This window comes from Salmo trutta, chromosome 5 (genome assembly GCF_901001165.1).
Source record: "Salmo trutta chromosome 5, fSalTru1.1, whole genome shotgun sequence".
Taxonomy (NCBI): Eukaryota; Metazoa; Chordata; class Actinopteri; order Salmoniformes; family Salmonidae; genus Salmo; species Salmo trutta.
This window is the reverse complement of record NC_042961.1, coordinates 57,114,710-57,136,732: the sequence shown is the minus strand read 5'-3', so window position 1 is coordinate 57,136,732 and position 22,023 is coordinate 57,114,710. Positions and strand designations below refer to the sequence as shown.

General features: G+C 43.5%; 1 protein-coding gene across 5 annotated transcripts in view; it reads left to right on the top strand.

Moving 5' to 3' along the window:
• LOC115194633 (myotubularin) overlaps nucleotides 1-22,023 on the top strand; it is a 45,580-nt gene that overhangs the window by 5,633 nt on the left and 17,924 nt on the right. For 2 of the 5 annotated variants that reach the window (XM_029754491.1, XM_029754488.1), the window contains exons 2-7: nucleotides 6,526-6,694; nucleotides 13,574-13,646; nucleotides 14,416-14,510; nucleotides 19,613-19,723; nucleotides 20,023-20,124; nucleotides 21,878-21,961. In XM_029754491.1, coding sequence (XP_029610351.1) covers nucleotides 6,626-6,694; nucleotides 13,574-13,646; nucleotides 14,416-14,510; nucleotides 19,613-19,723; nucleotides 20,023-20,124; nucleotides 21,878-21,961 — 534 coding nt within the window. In that variant the 5' untranslated portion in view covers nucleotides 6,526-6,625. The remainder of the gene's footprint in view (nucleotides 1-6,525; nucleotides 6,695-13,573; nucleotides 13,647-14,415; nucleotides 14,511-19,612; nucleotides 19,724-20,022; nucleotides 20,125-21,877; nucleotides 21,962-22,023) is intronic. The other 3 variants (XM_029754489.1, XM_029754490.1, XM_029754492.1) reach the window with 3 other exon arrangements.

The window sequence follows — 22,023 nt, the reverse complement described above, 5'->3', positions numbered from 1 at the left end:
AACGTTTACGCTTATAGTCTGCTGCCATGTGTGCATTTCTGCTCTTATAATGTGAAAAGGCCTAATAGTTATCAACATTTTCAGCTAAACATTCTGATCTGTTGCGTCAGCCACATTGCGTAAAACCTTTTTTTACTGCTAGTGGTTGTATTCATTTGGGATCTATCGCATCCCACAACTGTCCCAGAATATGTTTGGAATATTTATTTCTCTAGGATAAGTCAACTTTTGTACTATGGAGGATAGTAGATAGAGAGGTGCTTCGGAGCCCGCAGCACTCCGGGAGAAGGGCGCAATGCAGCACTCTGGGCCAAGGGCACAACGGCCACTTAGTGTGCATTACGGCATTTTTTTGTGTGCGTTACGGCCACACAAAGGGGATGCCGCCGACATTGTCATTTGCTTGTCAAATTGTGAATGAGAGACTGATGAAGTGTGTACAGCCTGCGCAAAAATCTAAGCAGAGCACGTGCCTTTCAAGCCACTTTTTTCAAATCATCATTAGTCACATCATGCAACCTTACAATGTATTAAAAATCAAAACATATAGCCCAACGTTTGTAGAACAACTAAGGTTACATTAATAACTCTAAATTAAGCATATAGGAGTACCTATTTCTTTGTTAAACGTTCAACACATTTATAGCCGCATGTGCGCTCTCCCTCAAATTGTTTTGGAGAAAATATCCTTTCTATTTTATTCAGCTTTGTTCAATTGTATTCTTCATACTATAAAATAATGCCATGGAATTCTAAGCAAATCTTGTCTGCTAAATGAACTAGTGTCACCCACAGCCATATGGCATAGCCAGATCAGGACCTAACATAAGGACAACTCAGAGTATGCTACTCTGTTATTCTGAAATAGGCTACATTTTCTTCTTATCATATTTCTTTTGACCTGTCTAAAATAAATCATGGATTTATTGGGAAGGTGTAGGCTATATTACATGGATTTACATGGAGACTTTTTAAAATGTAGATGTTCGAAAAGTCCTCATCAGTGGCTTTGTGGAAGCCAGGAGATGGTAAACGCGTTTATGTTAATTAACGGTTAATTACCGTGAGACCGACAGTTATTTCGGCTGATGAAATGTCGTGACCGCCACAGCCCCTAGTCGTGGGGAAAGCTGAGGGCTGAAAACAGGGAGAAGGCCTAGTTCGAGAGCTAAGGAGTTTCATGCTGTTGCAACATTGTTGTGTTATTGTTGCGATGATACACTATATATACTAACGTACACTACCAGTCAAAAGTTTGGACACACCTACTCATTCAAGGGTTTTCCTTTATTTTACAATTTTCTACATTATAGAATAATAAAGACAAGCTATGAATTAACACATATCGAATCATATAGTAACCAAAAAAGTGTTAACCAAATCAAAATCTACTTTATATTTGAGATTCTTCAAATAGCCACCCCTTTCCTTGATGACAGCTTTGCACACTCTTGGCATTCTCCACAAATGAACTTTTAACAAGGCACACCTGTTAAAATTGAAATGCATTCCAGCTGACTACCTCATGAAGCTGTTTGAGGCAAAGGGTGGCAACTTTTGAAGAATCTCAAATATGTTTTGATTTGTTTATCACTTTTACTATGTACAAAATTGTAAAAATAAAGAAAAACCCTCGGCTGTGTAGGTGTATCCAAACTTTGACTGGTACTGTATGTGGACACCCCTTCAAGTTAGTGGATTTGGCCATTTTCAGCCACATCTGTTGCGGACGGGTGTATAAAATTGAGCACACAGCCATGCAATCTCCATAGACAAACATTGGCAGTAGAATGGCCTTATTGAAGAGCTCAGTGACTTTCAACTTGGCACCGTCATAGGATGCCACCTTTCCAACAAGTCAGTCTGTCAAAGTTCTGCCCTGCTAGAGCTGCCCCGGTCAACTGTAAGTGCTGTTATTGTGAAGTGGAAACCTCAAGGAGCAACAACTGCTCAGCCTCAGTGGTAGGCCACACAAGCTCACAGAACGGGACTGCCGAGTGCTGAAGCGCGCAGCGCGTGAAAATCACCTGTCCATGGTTGCATCATTCACTAGAGTTCCAAATTTCCTCTGGAAGCAACGTCAGCACAAGAACCTGGGTTTCCATGGCCGAGCAGCCCCACGCAAGCCTAAGGTCACCATGTGCAATACCAAGCGTCGGCTGTAGTGATGTAAAGCGCGCCGCCATTGGACTCTGGAGCAGTGGAAACGCGTTCTCTGGAGTGATGAATCATGCTTCACCATATGGCAGTACAACGGACGAATTTGGGTTTGGTGGATGCCAGGAAAACGATATCTGCCACCAATGCATAGTTTTCAACTGTAAAGTTTGGTGGAGGAGGAATAGTTGTCTGGGGCTGTTTTTCATGGTTCGGGCTAGGCCCCTTAGTTCCAGTGAAGGGAAATGCTTAACGCTACAGCTTACACTGACATTCTAGACGATTCTGTGCTTCCAACTTTGTGGCAACCGTTTGCGGAAGGCCCTTTCCTGTTTCAGCATGACAATGGCGTGCACAAAGCCAGGTCAATATTTGTATAACTAAACCAAGACAGACCACAGCCTGTTTCCAATGGGAACAAATGAGTCATAGTGGGCAGAACAAGCAAGGAGGTGGGCAGAGCCAAGCATGAGCTAGCGAGATCCTATTAGTCCGTTCTAGCATACATCTGCATATTTCCTTTAAGGACGCCTGCTCTGTGAAATGTGCGTTTGCAATAACTCAATTCGCCTCTGTACTCCTAAACAATGTGATTTAAAAAAAAAATATATATATATATATTATATATATATATACTTTAGTAAAAGTTAGTCTACAATACGTAGTCTAATCTGTTCATAACAGATTCTAGTTTGGAAACATAACTGTATTGAGATCTAATGTTTCATCGATGAGGACATTTGCAGAATGTCGGCCAAAAATCCATCTTTTCCCACTGTCGACCACTGGGCTTCCCCTCAACGCCATATTTGGTTGTGAATGGAAACACCAAGCGGATGCTTCACATTTATACATCTGGTGAAATATCTATCTCATTGTTCTATTGGTGGCGAGGTCCATACAGAAATGGTTCGTCGAGATCGGTGTTGAATAACTTGACTGGCCTGCACAGAGCCCTGACCTCAATCCCAAAGGTGTTCGATGGGGTTAATTGGAACGCTGACTACGAGCCAGGCCTAATCGCCCAACATCAGTGCCCAACCTCATTAATGCTCTTGTGGCTGAATGGAAGCAAGTCCCCGCAGAAATGTTCGATCATCTAGCCGCGGAAAGCCTTCCCAGAAGAGTGGAGGCTGTTATAGCCGCAAAGGTGGGGACCAACTCCATATTAATGCCCATGATTCTGGAATGAGATGTTCAGCGAGCAAACCAACAGGTGTCCACATACACTGTACACTACATTACCAAAAGTATCACTGGTGTTATTTATTTTTATTTTATTTATTTCACCTTTATTTAACCAGGTAGGCAAGTTGAGAACAAGTTCTCATTTACAATTGCGACCTGGCCAAGATAAAGCAAAGCAGTTCGACAACATACAACAACACAGAGTTACACATGGAGTAAAACAACATACAATCAATGATGCCGTAGAAAAAAATAAGACTATATACAATGTGAGCAAATAATGTGAGATAAGGGAGGTAAAGGCAAAAAAAATGCCATGGTGGCAAAGTAAATAAAGTATAGCAAGAAAAACACTGGAATGGTAGATTTGTAGTTTGAAGAAAGTTCAAAGTTAAAATATAAATAATATGGTGCAAAGGAGCAAAATAAATAAAATAAATAAATACAGTAGGGGAAGAGGTAGTAGTTTGGGCTAAATTATAGATGGGCTATGTACAGGTGCAGTGATCTGTGAGCTGCTCTGACAGCTGGTGCTTAAAGCTAGTGAGGGAGATAAGTGTTTCCAGTTTCAGAGATTTTTGTAGTTCGTTCCAGTCATTGGCAGCAGAGAACTGGAAGGAGATATATATATATAGAGATAGATAGATAGATAGATAGATAGATATAGGGCCTGTAATATTCACTGACCGCATTATCCATGAAAATATAGGCTAACCATTTTCCGTTAGTCATCCTTACGATGGCTTTTAATATTCACACAAAGCTTGAAAATAAACATTTATAGAGTCATTACAGGATTCGTGTGGATATTTATTACCATATAAATGTATCAAAATAGTTTTTCATTTTTCATTCATTCGAAAGAGGTCATCAGAAAACTGAATATAGGACGTCCATTTATTCAGCATCAGCCTCCCGTATGATAACATTAACAATGAGCGGTTTTGATTTGGCCCTATTCTCTCCCCGGGGAGGTGTGTGTCTCTATGTGATGGATTGAATACATAGGAGTAGTCTGTCAGTGACGTATGATCAGGGCTTGCTAATCGTGACAGCCAGGGCAGCCCCCCTCGTGCCCTTTCCCTCCACCTCCCACCCTCCACTTCACTTACCAAACCACAGTAACTGTCAAGTGTGTTTGTCTGTCAGACATTATAAATAGCCATATGCCTAGCTCCTCGTCTCGACGCAGTGTAGTGCTTCTCTCTGAACCGATGTTTCTGTAACAGATATAGAGGTCACCGCTTTCCAGTGAAATGATTAATGGCCTGACTTGCACCTTCAGCATTTAAAGGGGCAGTCCATGTTTGGAGTTTTTGAATCAATGATATGTAATCTAAGCCTAGCCAATGAAATATATGACCTACCAATGCCTCATGAGCTAACTGAGCTGACTTACCCCAGCAGAACCCCAAATATAATCTTGTTTTACTCCATTGATCTAAACAATAGTATTGTAAACAAACACTAGTTTCAAAACATGGTTCAAATTATCATTTTGTTTCCCATGGGGCCAAACTTCCTGCCATCCAGGACCTATATACAAGGTGGTGTCAGAGGAAGGCCCCAAAAATGGTCAGACTCCAGTCAGGGCCTCCTGAGTGGCGCAGTGGTCTAAGCTGTGTCGCTAGAGATTCTGGGTTCGAGTCCAGGCTCTGTCGCAGCCGACCTTGACCAGGAGACCCCTAGGGCGGCGCACAATTGGCCCAGCGTAGTCCGTGTTAGGGGAGGGTTAGGCCGGCGGGGATATCCTTGTCTCATCGCGCTCTAGCGACTCCTGTGGCGGACCGGGCACAGTGCAACGCTGACACGGTCGCCAGGTGTACGGTGTTTCCTCCAACACATTGGTGCGGCTGGCTTCCGGGTTAAGTGGGCATTGTGTCAAGAAGCAGTGTGGCTTGGTTGGGTCGAGTTTCGGAGGACGCATGGCTCTCGACTGTAACTACCAATTGGATACCACGAAAAAAAAGGAGTACATTTTTTTTTTAAATAAAAAAAAGTTACAAGTAGGACTCCAGTCACCCTATTCATAGACAGTTCTCTCTGCTACCGCACAGCAAATGGTACCGGAGCGCCAAGTCTAGGTCCAAAAGGCTCCTTGACAGCTTCTACCCCCAAGCCATAAGATTGCTGAACAGCTTATCAAATGGCCACCCAGACTATTTACATTGACCCCCCCCGGTTTATACACTGCTACTACACGCTTTTTATTATTTATGCATAGTCACTTTGCCCCTACCAACATGTGCAAATTACCTCAACCAACCTGTACCCCCGGTATATAGCCTCATTATTGCTATTTTATTGTTACTCTATTATAATTGCTTTACTTTATTTAGTAAATATTTTCTTAACTGTGTTGGTTAAGGGCTTATAAGTATTCGGCGCATGTGACTAATAAAATTAGATTTGATTTGGATCGTCTGTCCTTGCATTCATAGCTCTGTGAATTTGATAGTAGTTCTGCCTACCTTTCTCCTTTCCGACCCCTCCCTGTTTAACAAAACATTGTTTTGTTTTATCTCAGATTGCCCCTTTAAACTGACATGGTCTGTTGCTTTCATATTGTTGAACTAGGCTATGTGATACTAAAATATAACTCAAGTGGTCACTACTTCTTACTGTACCGCCTTGAGATGAGTCTCAGCTGTGTGTGTGTGTGATAGTAAATCAATGTAGGCTAATTCATGAGACATTTGTAAAACATTAAAGCTTCCACCACTTTTGGCACTCACCAGTATACACACACACTTTCTCTTTCCATATCTCATTGTGATGGATCAGCCACAGGTACTTTCCTTTTCATTGCATCATCATCGCAGCTGTTGGAAAGAGGAGAGAAAGGAAGAGCACGCCACATTTTGTTGACGTCTCTCTCTGTCCTTGAATAAGCTATAGCAGGTGGTAGTAACCATTGTCTCTTTGATGAGCCAAGTACTGTACTTTCACTGTAGGGAGTAGTGTGACACTGACAGGGCAGATATTAGTCTGTGAAAGACCTTCGCTGTGACTGTCTTCAGAAGGGAATGGCAATGCGGTTCTTCTTTTTGGGCTAACTGACCGAGAGTGGCAACGGTCTCAATGACCTGATTCATCAATATTAATATCTTACTTTTTGTTCTCTCCTCTCCATCTCTCCTCCTTTTCTCCCTCACCTCTCCTCCCTATCTCCTTCTGTAGAGTCAGTCAGTGGAAGAAGTACTCCCCTGTAGAGTCAGTCAGTGGAAGAAGTACTCCCCTGTAGAGTCAGTCAGTGGAAGAAGTACTCCCCTGTAGAGTCATGGCCTCTGCTTCAATACCAGTCTACAACCCCTCTAATAATCCCCTGGAAAACAGCTCCAGTCACAATGTAAGTGTGTTCAGTGTGTGTGTCTTTCTCTCTCTGTCGCTCTCTTTCCCTTCTCTCTAATTTTTAGTTCTCTATCTCTGTATACTCCTCTAACTCTCTCTCTCTGGTCTGTGTGTGTTCAGTGTTTTTGTTGTTGTGGTTTGCAGCATGTACAGTTGAAGTCGGAAGTTTACATACACCTTAGCCAAATACATTTAAACTCAGTTTTTCACAATTCCTGACATTTAATCATAGTAAAAATTCCCTGTCTTAGGTCAGTTAGGATCACCACTTTATTTTAAGAATGTGAAATGTCAGAATAACAGTAGAGAGAAGGATTTATTTCAGTTTTTATTTCTTTCATCACATTCCCAGTGGGTCAGAAGTTTACATGCACTCAATTAGTATTTGGTAGCATTGCCTTTAAATTGTTTAACTTGGGTCAAATGTTTCGGGTAGCCTTCAACAAGCTTCCCACAATAAGTTGGGTGAATTTTGGCCCATTCCTCCTGACAGAGCTGGTGTAACTGAGTCAGGTTTGTAGGCCTCCTTGCTCGCACACGCTTTTTCAGTTTCTGCCTACATTCTCTATGGGATTGAGGTCAGGGCTTTGTGATTGCCACTCCATTACCTTGACTTTTGTTGTCCACAACTTTGGAAGTATGCTTGGGGTCATTGTCCATTTGGAAGACCCATTTGCGACCAAGCTTTAACTTCCTGACTGATGTCTTGAGATGTTGCTTCAATATATCCACATAAGTTTCCTACCTCATGATGCCATCTATTTTTGAAGTGCACCAGTCCCTCCTGCAGCAAAGCACCCCCAAAACATGATGCTGCCACCCCCATGCTTCACAGTTGGGATGGTGTTCTTCGGCTGGCAAGCCTCCCCCTTATGGCCAAACAGTTCTATTTTTGTTTCATCAGACCAGAGGACATTTCTCCAAAAAGTACAATCTTTGTCCCCATGTGCAGTTGCAAACTGTAATCTGGCTTTTTTTATTGCGGTTTTGGAGCAGTGGCTTCTTCCTTGCTGAGTGGCCTTTCAGGTTATGTCGATATAGGACTCGTTTTACTGTGGATATAGATACTTTTGTACCCGTTTCCTCCAGCATCTTCCCAAGGTCCTTTGCTGTTGTTCTGGGATTGATTTGTACTTACCGTACAACCTGTAATAAACTGTCTCAGCGGTTAGGCTCGGCAGTAAAGATGACCCCGTACGACCTGTAATAAACTGTCTCAGCGGTTAGGCTCGGCAGTAAAGATGACACCGTACGACCTGTAATAAACTGTCTCAGCCGTTAGGCTCGGCAGTAAAGATGACACCGTACGACCTGTAATAAACTGTCTCAGCGGTTAGGCTCGGCAGTAAAGATGACACCGTACGACCTGTAATAACTGTCTCAGCCGTTAGGCTCGGCAGTAAAGATGACACCTACACATTAAAACCAGTAGATGGTAGTGCTGATGTCGTCCACGTGTTCCTTCAGAAAACTCCCGACGGCGCATGAAGCCGGAAGCATTTGAATTTGAAGTGCTCCATCTTGCTGAATGCCGCTAAGGGTCGTGGTGAAATGGCCGTAAATAACAAAGGATCATGTCTGATGTCGTCGTTTTCATCCAGCCTGGGAGAGTCAACCGCTAGCCTCCTCGAGCCTGCCGGACCATGATTGGTCCGTGTCAGCACATGGTCCTGTGTGATGACAAATGTAGTAGTCAGAATGGATCACTATTTAATTAAATATCTTGATTTGTAGCGAACTTTAAAATCGGTTACTGTCGGGATCGGATTTGAGGCCAACGCGTCCGTCTACATTTTTTGGGTTCAGTCGTTCTGGCGATGGTAATTTTACATAGGCTTTCTAGGGCAGACCAGGGCTTTTGGCAGCGCTAGGTTGCTACACAGTAGCCAACCAGCAGAGCTCGTGACTTCATGCTCCAGACCTGACACTGGAGGACTGATATAGTGAGAGTGTGTGTGTGTGTGTGTGTGTGTGTGTGTGTGTGTGTGTGTGTGTGTGTGTGTGTGTGTGTGTGTGTGGTGTGTGTGTGTGTGTGTGTGTGTGTGTGTGTGTCAAGAGCCTGACTCACAAATCCATATTCAGAGTTGTGTTCAGTGTATGTCCGTTAAGGCCTAGCCTAAATGAACTACACTCTGTACAAGCTGTGTTTAACCAGCCTCGTCCCAGTATGGATAGGTGACTTATAAATGGCTAGTTAGGTTAGTCTCCTTATTCATTAATAAACTGTGCACCTTTTAATAAACCATGTATCTGTTAATTTACCATGTACCTGTTACTAGCTCCTAGCTGCGCCCGTTTAGCCTCTTCTGTCATGAATCTGTTTATTTATTTTCCCTCTGACCTCCGTAGTCAGTAGCGCCGTCCTAACCCTGCAGCGCTGAAAGCTCCCGTGTAGGAACTCTGTCTGTGTTGCCCTGACAACCAGCATCATCAAGGCAAACGCCTGCTGCTGGAGCACTAGCATCATGTATGACAGTTGGGAAATGTAAGGCCGGTTGTTTTCAAACCTCTCCTCGGTGACCCCCAGATTAGATATATCCTTGAACTATCTCACCTGATTTACCTACTCAGGAGAGGTTAGAACACCTGAGGCCATCTAGGTTAGTTTTTCCCACTACAGAGACCCTCTTTCACACTCGGATTAGTCATTCTTCTTGGCTTTCCAATCAGGAAATGCCAGAGTGGTAGCCAATAAAAACAGTGCTCTCGTAGCGTTGACTGTTGAGAGTTTTCCATGCAAAACAAATGACTGCTAGGTACAGTAATATGGACACAAGTGTGGCTTTGTCGAGCCCTGGGGAGGCCAGGTCTCTCGCACTATTATATGTCTCTCATACACAGTGTGGCTGGATTGGCAACCAGTTCTCTCAGTAGGGTGACTGAGGTGTTGTGTGGTCAGACTGACAGAGGGATTGGTAGCAGGCTGGGATTTCTGCATGTACACACGCACACATGGGCACAGTATTACCCCTGGACACTAAGGTCAGTTTGTAGTTACCCCTACTAATGGTTAGGGTTGGGGGAGGGTTATACCTTCTGTAGTTGGACCGTTTAAGTGTTGGAGGAGCAATGATTGTTGAGGACATTATTAATGAATCAAACGGGCCTGGCCGTGCTTCGGGCTGCCGCGCACACAAAAACGGAATCTGCACGGACACGTGACACAGCATAAAATAATGTACCCAGAAAAACAAAAAACACGCTATTTACTCAACCTGTGTTAGTCCAACACCACGATCACACTGTCGCCAATAGCAACAACAGCATCACATCAAAGGTGATAGGCTGGTGGTGCTGAAAGGACAGCAACTGTAATACCTGTGCACTCCATTGCGCTGAAGGGGAGAGGGTTTTGGTGAAACACAGACAAGCCTTTGTACACTCTTGGCATTCTCTCAACCAGCTTCACCTGGAATGCTTTTCCAACAGTCTTGAAGGAGTTCCCACATATGCTGAGCACTTGTTGGCTGCTTTTCCTTCACTCTGCGGTCCAACTCATCCCAAACCATCTTAATTGGGTTGAGGTTGGGTGATCTGTTGCAGCATTCCATCACTCTCCTTCTTGGTCAAATAGCCCTTACACAGCATGGGGGTGTGTTGGGTCATTGTCCTGTTGAAAAACAAATGATAGTCTCACTATAAGCGTAAACAGGCGTATCGCTGCAGAATGCTGTGGTAGCCATGCTGGTTAATTGTGCCTTTTTAAATTCTAAATAAATCAGTGTCACCAGCAAAGCACCCCCACACCATCACACCTCCTCCATGCTTCACGGTGGAAACCACACATTCGGAGATCATCCGTTCACCTACTCGGCGTCTCACAAAGACACGGCGGTTGGAACCAGAAATCTCAAATTTGGACTCTCAGACCAAAGATCAGATTTCCAACGGTCTATTGCTCATTTCTTGGCCCAAGCAAGTCTCTTCTTACTATTGGTGTCCTTTAGTAGTGGTTTCTTGCAGCAATTCGACCATGAAGGCCTGATTTTAACGCAGTCTCCTCTGAACAGTTGATGTTGAAATGTGTCTGTTACTTGAACTCTGTAGCATTTATTTGGGCTGCAATCTGAGGTGCAGTTAATTCTAATAAACTTATCCTCTGCAGCAGAGAATTCTGGGTCTTCCTTTCCTGTGGCTGTCCTCATGAGAGCCAGTTTCATCATAGTGCTTGATGGTATTTGTGCCTGCACTTGAATAAACGTTCAAAGTTCTTGAATTTTTCCGGATTAACTGACTTTCATGTCTTAAAGTAATTATGGACTGTCGTTTTTCTTTGCTTATTTGAGCTGTTTTGCCATAATATGGATTTAGCCCTATTTGGTAAAATACCATCTTCTGTATACCAACCCTTCCTTGTCACAAGTGATTGGCTGAAATGCATTAAGAAGGGAAAAAAAGTCCACAAATTAACTTTTAACAAGACACACCTGTTAATTGAAATGCATTCCAGGTGACTACCTCATGAAGCTGGTTGAGAGAATGCCAGGAGTCTGCAAAGCTGTCATCAAGGCAAAGGGTGTCTATTTTGAAGAATCTCAAATATAAAATACATTTTGATTTAACACTTTTTCTTTTTTTTTGTTACTACATCATTCCATATGTGTTGATGTCTTCACTATAATTCCACAATGTAGCAAATAGTAAAAATAATGAATAACCCTTGAATGAGTAGTTGTTCTAAACCTTTTGACTGGTGCTAAATATATAGGCTACGTCTCTGTAGCTGTTGTAGTGAACAGACCAGTTCTACTAGTGTCTCTGACACCCCTCATTAACTCCAGAGAAATACACTGAGTGTACAAAACCACTAAGGACATGTTGCTATGACTCCAATGCTTCCCACAGTTGTGTCAAGTTGGCTGGATGTCCTTTGGGTGGTGGACCATTCTTGATACACACGGGAAACTGTTGAGCGTTATAATCCCAGCAGCTTTGCAGTTCTTGACCCAAACCGGTGCGCCTGGCACCTACTACCATACCCCGTTCAAATGCACTTAACACATACACAATCCGTGTCTCCAATTGTCTCAAAGCTTAAACATCCTTCTTTTTAACCGCTCACCTCCATTCATCTATACTGCTTTTGAAGTGGATTCAATAAGTGACATCAATAAGTGACATAGCTTTCACTTGGATTCACCTGGTCAGTCTATGATCATAAGAAGAGCGGGTGTCCTTAATGTTGTGTAGATGACATGGTGTAATTACAAGCAATGTTCCCTCTAAGGCAGGACTGCCGCGCAGAACAAATGCCTCGCAGAGACACAAGTGATTGAACGTCACCGAGTTCACGATAAATAGAAAAATGTTTTTTTATGTGATCGAATCAACATTATCAGCCACTTTTCAATGCAACAAACCAAAACAAATGTAACTTTGCATGATTGAGTCTGTGATTTTGTTGTAGGCAGAGCGCAAAAGGGGTAGCAGCCCACGAGCAGTCTTTCAATCACCTGGGAGTGAATGCGCTTTTCAGATCAGTTCAGAGCACAGGTGTACATTTTGTTGATATTATTTTGTAGTTGGCGAGTTATTAGCCCAGTTTATAGGTCTGCACTGGGAAGTTACTGCTTCCTACAAGAGCACAAAACATGGAGGCTACATTTCCAGCTGTCAGGTAAAAAGCTTAGTCCTTAATTAACAGGGCAGTGTTGTATTTTGAGACCGGCTTGAATATGTAAATACGCCAATAGGCAGAGGGGAAGCCTACATTGTCTAATTCTCTGTATGGTAGTAATACATTGTATTTTGTCAAATGTTTTCTTGCATAATTTATTTTTATTTCACCTTTTTTATTTAACCTGGTAGGCCAGTTCAGAACAAGTTCTCATTTACAACTGCGACCTGGCCAATATAAAGCAAAGCAGTTCAACAAAAAAACAATAGTTACACATGGGATAAACAAACATACAGTCAATAACACAATAGACACATCTGTATACAGTGTGTGCAAATACATACAGACAAATACAATGCAATTTACAGTCCCCTATTTGGCCCATGTCAAAAAAGTTGTAATGTCAAGCTCTTCATAGTGTGAACTTTTTAGAAGTCTCATGCAATGTAGGCCTGCACTGAACACCACATATATCCTACTGTAGGTTCTGCACTGAACACCACATATATCCTACTGTAGGTTCTGCACTGAACACCACATATATCCTACTGTAGGCCTGCACTGAACACCACATATATCGTACTGTAGGCCTGCACTGAACACCACATATATCCTACTGTAGGCCTGCACTGAACACCACATATATCGTACTGTAGGCCTGCACTGAACACCACATATATCCTACTGTAGGCCTGCACTGAACACCACATATATCCTACTGTAGGTTCTGCACTGAACACCACATATATCCTGCTGTAGGTTCTGCACTCAACACCACATATATATCCTACTGTAGGCCTGCACTCAAAACCACATATATATCCTGCTGTAGGTTCTGCACTGAACACCACATATATCCTACTGTAGACTATATCATAGACATCAAAAGCTATTTCCATGTGAAAATGTTCTGGGATTTGCTCCATTGGTTTTGTTGGTAGACCTACATTATGCTCCAATAGCCACAATATTCTATTGGCTACTGTCTAAAACTGTAAGGTTTTCACTGTAAACGCGTGCTGGAAGTTGCACAGAATTCTCACAAGCTTCAAGTTTCCACTCATGACCTAAAAAGTTGCTCAGTTCCCCCCAAAACATTTTGGGCCAACATTTGATTACAAGTGCTTGTAATATTTTGTGTTTTTTACAAAGGAAAGTGCTAAGCAATAGCAGTAATTGTGTACACATCTACAGTCGTGTCATACCTGACTCTGTCTGTGTGTTTTTCTGTCATATTAATATCCCTCTGTTGCTCTGCAGGCGTCCAGAGAGAGTCTGAAAATGGAACCACTGGCAGACTGCAGCTTGCTGCCCGGAGAGGAGAGAATCATAGGTGTGTGTGTGTTCTTCTAAGCCAGTGATTTTGTTGTTTTCATCTTGGGGCACTAGTACCCATGGGGGTACATGATCTATCCACAATGGATACTTATTCTAAGACTGTTGGACATTGACAGACCTTGGGAGACTGTTCTCGGCTTCCTATTCTATTAGTAAGGTACAGAGAAATATTTCTATACGTTCGGTCTGATGGCCTTCCTCCAGACTCGGACCTTTCTAATGGGAACAGATCTTAGAATGACCTGGTTTCACTTCTGTTGTGATAGGTTTTTTAAATGTGAATCTGATCTGTGTTCTGGTGTGTCAGTATAGTAAATATAGCGAGAGAAACCCTGTTGGTTTTGTCACAGGAGAGACTAAATATAGAACCTCTCCAACCAAGTCGGCTTGAATTGTTACTAGTCTCTCTCTCTCTTCCTCTCTCTCTCTCTCTTCCTCTGTCTCTCTCTGTCTCTCTCTGTGTGTGTGGAGTCATTTCTGGTAGCTATAGCTTGGAGAATTAAGAAGACAGGAGGGGAGAGTAGGAGAATGATAGGAAGTTTTATGGAAGGTACAGACAGGTTGAGTGCAGCTTTTGTCTTGCTGTTAGTGTTGTATTGTGGTTAATGTTTGGTTACAATATGGTTCATTGTCAACATGGCTTGTTCAGTGTGGGGGTGGACGGTGGAAATGGGTGTGTAAGTCATTTCCCGTCCCGCTCGCTCGCTCTCTCTCTCTCTCTCGCTCGCTCTCCTCGTTCACACTCTCTCTCTCGCACTCTCCAGACAAAGACATCATCTATATCTGTCCATTCAGTGGAGCTCTCAAAGGCAAAGTCTTCATCACTAACTACAGACTCTACTTCAAGAGTGCAGACGCAGTGAGTGACACACACACACACACCCACACACACACACACACACACTCTAGAGGGGTGATCTACTCCTAGACATCTGTGGCAGACAGATTGAAGTCAGCAGAATTCCCAGTCAGTCTAAATGACATGTCTGCTGCAGAAGTGTAGACCCATGCTTGCTCCTTGGTGTCAAAGACCTCTTTGATCCATAGGCCCTAGCTGGATGTGGCATTAAAACACTATATTACAGTGTATATGGTGGTCTTGTATTATTGAGGGAGTCCTAATGAAGTAGACCAAGATCTATGACAGATGGGCAACACCCACACATCACTGATCTGCATTGTGCTTGTTATAGCACCCTACTATATGTGTACTGAATGGGAGTTGGCAGTTGTTGGAATAGGGGATGAAAAGAAAGGAAGCGGTGTTTTGAGGACCACCTGCGAGGTGAGGGAGAGAGACGGTCCACCTCAACTTGCTTAATCAAGTGTTACGTGTGTGTTGGTGGGTATAATGGTTACAGTCTTAAATAAAGCAACATGGCTGTTCCCCCCCCCCCCCACACACACACACAGGGTGTGACAGTATTGGGAAAAATACATGGGCCCCCCCCCCCCCCCCCCCCCGTGTATTTTTCCCAATACTGGCACAACCTATGTGCTCTAATCAACTGTATGTGCTGAGCTTGTCTGATGCTTTAAGCCCAACTCTTTGTGTGCACATTTATACCTTTGCACACAGGCCAGGTAGACTACTTCAGGCCTACTTCAATGCAGAATCATGTATGCGTCCTTACTCAACATTGACATGAGCACTCCAAACAAAAGACAATGAATAAATTGACAACTGGTAAAATGGAATGACGTGAACAAAACCTTGTTTCTCAGAAGTGTTGCATAGGTTGAACTCCGACAATGGCAACAGTAATCTACTCTATGAATAAAATATTGAATACATTAACATAAATGACCATAACCAAACAAACATTGTAGATTAGAAATGATGTGAATTAACGTTAGCTGTACTAGTGGTGATATGGGGAATTGATATACACTAACAATCAAAGGACAAACAATTTCACACAAGTTATGAAACGATGAATGCGCACAAATTGACAGGAGAGCATTCTGGAGAAGGACCTGCCTTGTGCATCTAAGCCACACACCCTTTAAAAAAATGTTTTTATAACTTTTTCCCATTTTTTTTCTCCTTAATTTCAATGTATCCAATTGGTAGTTAGTCTTGTCGCGTCGCTGCATCTCCCGTACGAACTCGGGAGAAGCAAAGGTCGAGAGCCGTGCGTCCTCTGAAACTCGACCCAACCAAGCCGCACTGCTTCTTGACACAATGCCCACTTAATCCGGAAGCCAGCCGTACCAATGTGTTGGAGGAAACACCGTACACCTGGCGACCGTGTCAGTGTGCATGGGCCCGCCACAGGAGTCGCTAGAGCGCAATGGGACAAGGATATCCCTGCCGGCCAAACCCTCCCCTAACCCGGACGACGCTGGGACAATTGTGCGCTGCCCCATGGGTCTCCCGTTCGGGGCCGGCTGCGACAGCCTCGACTCTAGCCAGGATCTCTAGTGGCAACTGCGATGCAGAGCCTTAGACCACTGTGTGACTCAGGAGGCCCCCACACACCCCCCTTAACTCAACATTTTAAATTTATACCCAAGACACATTATCTTCACACGTACTGTAGGCCTAAGGAATACTCTCACAAACGGTGTCCGGTCCAATGCAGTAGCCATTTTATGGAAAACTATGAAATAGTTTTGGAAAATGCAATACTGAATTGCTTGGCATGCAAAGGTAAATACCCTCGCGGTATGCGTGATTTAAGTTGCCGATGCCTGTCTTAGACTGATGGACTGTGCCATTCCTACGGCTTCCACAATGGACTCGTCCACTGAGACTGGCACGAATCAGACGGTTGTCTCCTGTGGCAATTTTTTAATAAAATAAGATCAATTTGCGACTGCTTGACTTTCGACCAAACAATCAACAAAATAGACTCAGCCCTAGACTCCAGGTCAGCATTTCCAAAACTCGGTGCACATTTAGTTTTTTGCCCTAACACTACACAGCTGATTCAAATAATCAAATCAAACATGCACCCAGGGGGCCCAGGACTGAGTTTGGGAAACCCTGCTCTAGGTGTAATCCACTTGTAGATTCACTTCCACTCTTCAGACAAAAGAAGTTCATCTCCAACACAACAACAAGAGGGGAACCCCATATTCCTGTCTCTTTTCTCTCTGTCTCATCTCTTTCTTTAATCTGTCTCTCTCTCCTGGCACCGCTAGTGTTTTGAACAGTCAATTCAATTGGAGAGGTGTGAGGGCGTTGGTGACGGTGAGATGGAGAGAAGAGAGGGATTGTTATGGAGAAAAGAGAGGGAGGGATTGTTATGGAGAAAAGAGAGGGAGGGATTGTTATGGAGAAAAGAGAGGGAGGGATTGTTATGGAGAAAAGAGAGGGGGATTGTTATGGAGAAAAGAGAGGGAGGGATTGTTATGGAGAAAAGAGAGGGAGGGATTGTTACGGAGAGAAAAAGAGAGGGGGATTGTTATGGAGAAAAGAGAGGGATTGTTATGGAGAAAAGAGAGGGAGGGATTGTTATGGAGAAAAGAGAGGGAGGGATTGTTATGGAGAAAAGAGAGGGAGGGATTGTTACGGAGAGAAAAAGAGAGGGGGATTGTTATGGAGAAAAGAGAGGGAGGGATTGTTACGGAGGAAAAAAGAGAGGGGGATTGTTACGGAGAGAAAAAGAGAGGGGGATTGTTACGGAGAGAAAAAGAGAGGGGGGGATTGTTACGGAGAGAAAAAGAGAGGGGGGATTGTTACGGAGAGAAAAAGAGAGGGGGGATTGTTACGGAGAGAAAAAGAGGGGGGATTGTTACGGAGAGGGAAAGAGAGTGGGATTGTTACGGAGAGAAAAAGAGAGGGGGATTGTTACGGAGAGGGAAAGAGAGGGGGGATTGTTACGGAGAGAAAAAGAGAGGGGGGATTGTTACGGAGAGAAAAAGAGAGGGGGGATTGTTACGGAGAGAAAAAGAGAGGGGGGATTGTTACGGAGAGAAAAAGAGAGGGGGGATTGTTACGGAGAGGGAAAGAGAGGGGGATTGTTACGGAGAGGGAAAGAGAGGGGGGATTGTTACGGAGAGAAAAAGAGAGGGGGGATTGTTACGGAGAGAAAAAGAGAGGGGGATTGTTACGGAGAGGGAAAGAGAGGGGGATTGTTACGGAGAGGGAAAGAGAGGGGGATTGTTACGGAGAGAAAAAGAGAGGGGGATTGTTACGGAGAGAAAAAGAGAGGGGGGATTGTTACGGAGAGGGAAAGAGAGGGGGGATTGTTACGGAGAGGGAAAGAGAGGGGGGATTGTTACGGAGAGAAAAGGAGAGGGGGGATTGTTACGGAGAGGGAAAGAGAGGGGGATTGTTACGGAGAGAAAAAGAGGGGGGATTGTTACGGAGAGAAAAAGAGAGGGGGGATTGTTACGGAGAGGGAAAGAGAGAGGAGGGATAGTTAAATAATGTTAGATGTAGCAGAAATGCAGGTCTGAAGGTTGGCTTTATCAGATCATCAGTCAAGCTGAGAGGTGTGTGTTATTGACTGTGTGTGTGTCAGTGATGGAGGAGGTTATTACAGGGAAACGGCAGCAGCAGCAGCAAGGCTCTTTATTCCAGTCTATGTCCTAAATGGCTCCCTATTCCCTATATAGTACGCTAATTCTGACCAGGGTCCATAGGGCTCTGGTCAAAAGTAGTGAATAGGGAGCCATTTGGGATGTAGACTCCGCTCTCTGTAATGCAACACCAGACAACACGTTAACAATATGCTGACCTCACTAATTTTAACACACTCTGGTGCCTTAGCCAGCAGCATACCACCCTGCATCCCACTGCTGGCTTGCTTCTGAAGCTAAGCAGTGTTGGTCCTGGTCGGTCCCTGGAGGGGAGACCAGATGCTGCTGGAAGTGGTGTTGGAGGGCCAGTAGGAGGCACTCTTTCCTCTGGTCTAAAAAATAACCCAATGCCCCAGGGCTGTGACTGGAGACATTGCCCTGTGTAGGGTGTTGTCTTTCAGATGGGATGATACACTGGTGTCCTGACTCTCTGTGGTCACTACAGATCCCATGGTACTTATCGTAGAGTAGGGGTGTTAACCCTGGTGTCCTGGCTAAATGCCCAAGCTGTCCCTCATACCATCACGGTCACCTAATCATCCCCAGTTTACAATTGGCTCCTTCATCCCCCTCCTCTCCCCTGTCACTATTCCCCAGGTTGTTTCTGTAAAGTGAGAATGTGTTCTCAGTCAACTTATCTGGTAAGATAAGGGTTAATTAAATAACTGAACTGATGTAAGCACATCCTACTAGGCCCATGTCTACCATTTAAGCCTATGCTTTGCTAGTTAAGTCGCTTAATCTTGCAGATGAAATATTTGCTACCTAAAATGTATTCAAGAGTATACTTCACATTACACAATTTAAAAAAATATTTTATTTAACTAGGCAAGTCAGTTAAGAACAAATCATTATTTACAATGACGGCCAAACCCGGACGAAACTGGGCCAATTGTGCGCCGCCTTCTGGGACTCCCAACCACAGCCTGATGTGATACAGCCTGGATCAGTTTGTGCCCTCACAATACCATGTCTTTATATTTCAATTCAACCACTGCAGGACCCATCTTCCACCTGTTGTGATGTCACTGGACTCCCAGCAGGACCACTCACATATCTGTATTCTGTTGTGATGTCACTGGACTCCCAGCAGGACCACTCACATATCTGTATTCTGTTGTGATGTCACTGGACTCCCAGCAGGACCACTCACATATCTGTATTCTGTTGTGATGTCACTGGACTCCCAGCAGGACCACTCACATATCTTTATTCTGTTGTGATGTCACTGGACTCCCAGCAGGACCACTCACATATCTGTATTCTGTTGTGATGTCACTGGACTCCCAGCAGGACCACTCACATATCTGTATTCTGTTGTGATGTCACTGGACTCCCAGCAGGACCACTCACATATCTGTATTCTGTTGTGATGTCACTGGACTCCCAGCAGGACCACTCACATATCTGTATTCTGTTGTGATATCACAGGACCCGGCGGTGACTCTGGATGTTCCGCTGGGTGCCATTGGCCGGGTGGAGAAGATGGGCGGAGCCTCCAGTCGAGGGGAGAATTCATACGGGCTGGACATCACCTGCAAGGTCAGATACTGCGTCATGGTCCTGACCACCCCTATGAATATACGTACATAGTGGTTCAGTCCAATTAGATCTGACAACCAGACTAGGACTGAACCACTATGTATAAAAACAGGAATGTAGGAAATTGAGATGTTGGAACATTGTGTACAGAAAAGTTCATTCCAGTCATGGATCAGGAAGTTTCAACATCCAAAAAGTTTACAAGTATTTATTTTGTACTGACAGCATTTTGTGTGTCTGTGTTAACGTCCGTCTGTCCGTCCATGTTAACGGTTGTTAATGTATGTCTTTCCCAACAGGACATGAGGAACCTGAGGTTTGCGTTGAAGCAGGAGGGCCACAGTAGAAGGGACATCTTTGATATCCTGTTTAAATATGCCTTCCCCCTATCCCACGGTCTGGTACGTGCACAGCTTTTTATTTACTCTCACCTGATATCATCACCGCCTTTTAATAACTGTATAAGAACTATGATTGTACAAGAGAAGTGCTTTATTAGAGTTGATCTGTTTGCGGTATCCTGTTATTTATTTGTGCTAGGGCTGGCAAGATTTTATTTTGTTGTAAATATATTTTAAAAGATGGCACAGGAGACACCTGTCTGAGTGGACTAATCCATTGTGGAGGCCGCAGAGAAGGCACACCAGTATCACGAGTAGTACATTTACCATCATTTCTAATCTACAATGTTTGTTTGGTTACGAGAATTTCTCTTGACGCATTCAATTTATTATTATTATTATTATTATTATTATTATTATTATTATTTATATTTTTTATTATTACAGTCTTGTCACTGTCGAAGTGGACAAGGTTGTTTACAGAGCACATAACTTAGGCTACACACAAAAAGCTTTGGTTTATTGCATTCCATTTACCAGTTGTCAATTTATTCATTGACAGGAGTGCTCCAAACAAAGACAATGTTGAGTAAGGACACACACCTGATTACACATTTAGAAGTAGGACTAGTCTACCTGGCCTGTGTGCAAATGGAGGCTTAGAAATGTGCCTATTTGGGGATCTGATAGTATTTTTGATTGTCTTAACTCACCATCACTGTGGCGCTTCTCAGTCATGTTTTCTTTGCCTCAAACAGCAAGTACACAAAGTCTGTTTTTACATCCATTGAGAATGAATAGTTCTTCAATGCAGCCTATCTGAAGAATCTGTTCTGCTCTCTCCCTTTCCATAACCACTCATGAAAGCATGAAAGGGGAAAAACATGTCGGTTTCTGGTTAGGTGGAAACGTCATATAATAGGCCTACCTGATTACTGCTTATCCTTTGGGCAAATAGCCTACATCTGTGTCTCTCTGTCCGGAGCTCACTGGTGTGGGGAAACTGAGGGCCCAGAATATTTTATATAATGTTGCAAGTTTGCTAAACCAAGCTTCCAGCTGACCAAGTTGATACAATTTTGATCAGGATATTTTCTACCTGCAGGCTGTAATGTTTTTATTTGTTGGCTTTATGTCGGCTATTTGTACATGTTGACAATAGAAGTTACTTTTAGATTTGTATCATTTTCATTTAGATAGAATCTTGATTAACCACATGACATTGATTTTGAGACATGAAGACTTTTTATTATAAATGAAACTGAAAATGTGCATATGAAAACCATAACTGGCACCAGATCAGTAGAAATGGTAGGATAACTTGGCACTCCACATGGAAAAGGTTGCCGACCGCTGGTGTAGCCTATTACTGGAAACTTGAGGAGTTTAAAGGTAGAATCTGTGAAGACCAGCGGTAGGAGGGGGGGGAAGGAACAGGTTTTCTTCTGGTTGGGTTATATTGACCTCTGGCTCCCTCTTTAGTCATTTGTGTGCCTTCATTTTTAACCGCAGTGCTTAAAGCATCAGACAAGCTCTGTAGCCTACATATAGTTGATTTTATTCAAACAGGGTGTGTGTATGTGGAAAAATACTTGTTTTAAGATTTATACCAATCGATTGGTGGAAAGAAGACGACTCTCTGTCGACCAAGATTTTTTTTTTAGTCGAGACAGCCCTAGTCTTTGCACATCATTAGAGAAGAGTCAACAAACAATCACTCACAAAAAGCAGTTGACTTAGCGAAGCTCTCCCATGTTTGCGTGACAAATAAAACCTTGGTAAAGTCAATCCCATTCTCTCTCGCTCTCTGTAGCTTCTGTTTGCGTACCTGAGTCAAGAGAAATTTGAAGAGAATGGCTGGAGTGTGTACAAACCCATGGAAGAGTTCAGACGGCAGGTAGGACTCATTGTCTTACTAAATGTGTCATTACATTGTTATTGCCACTCTTCTAGGTTGTA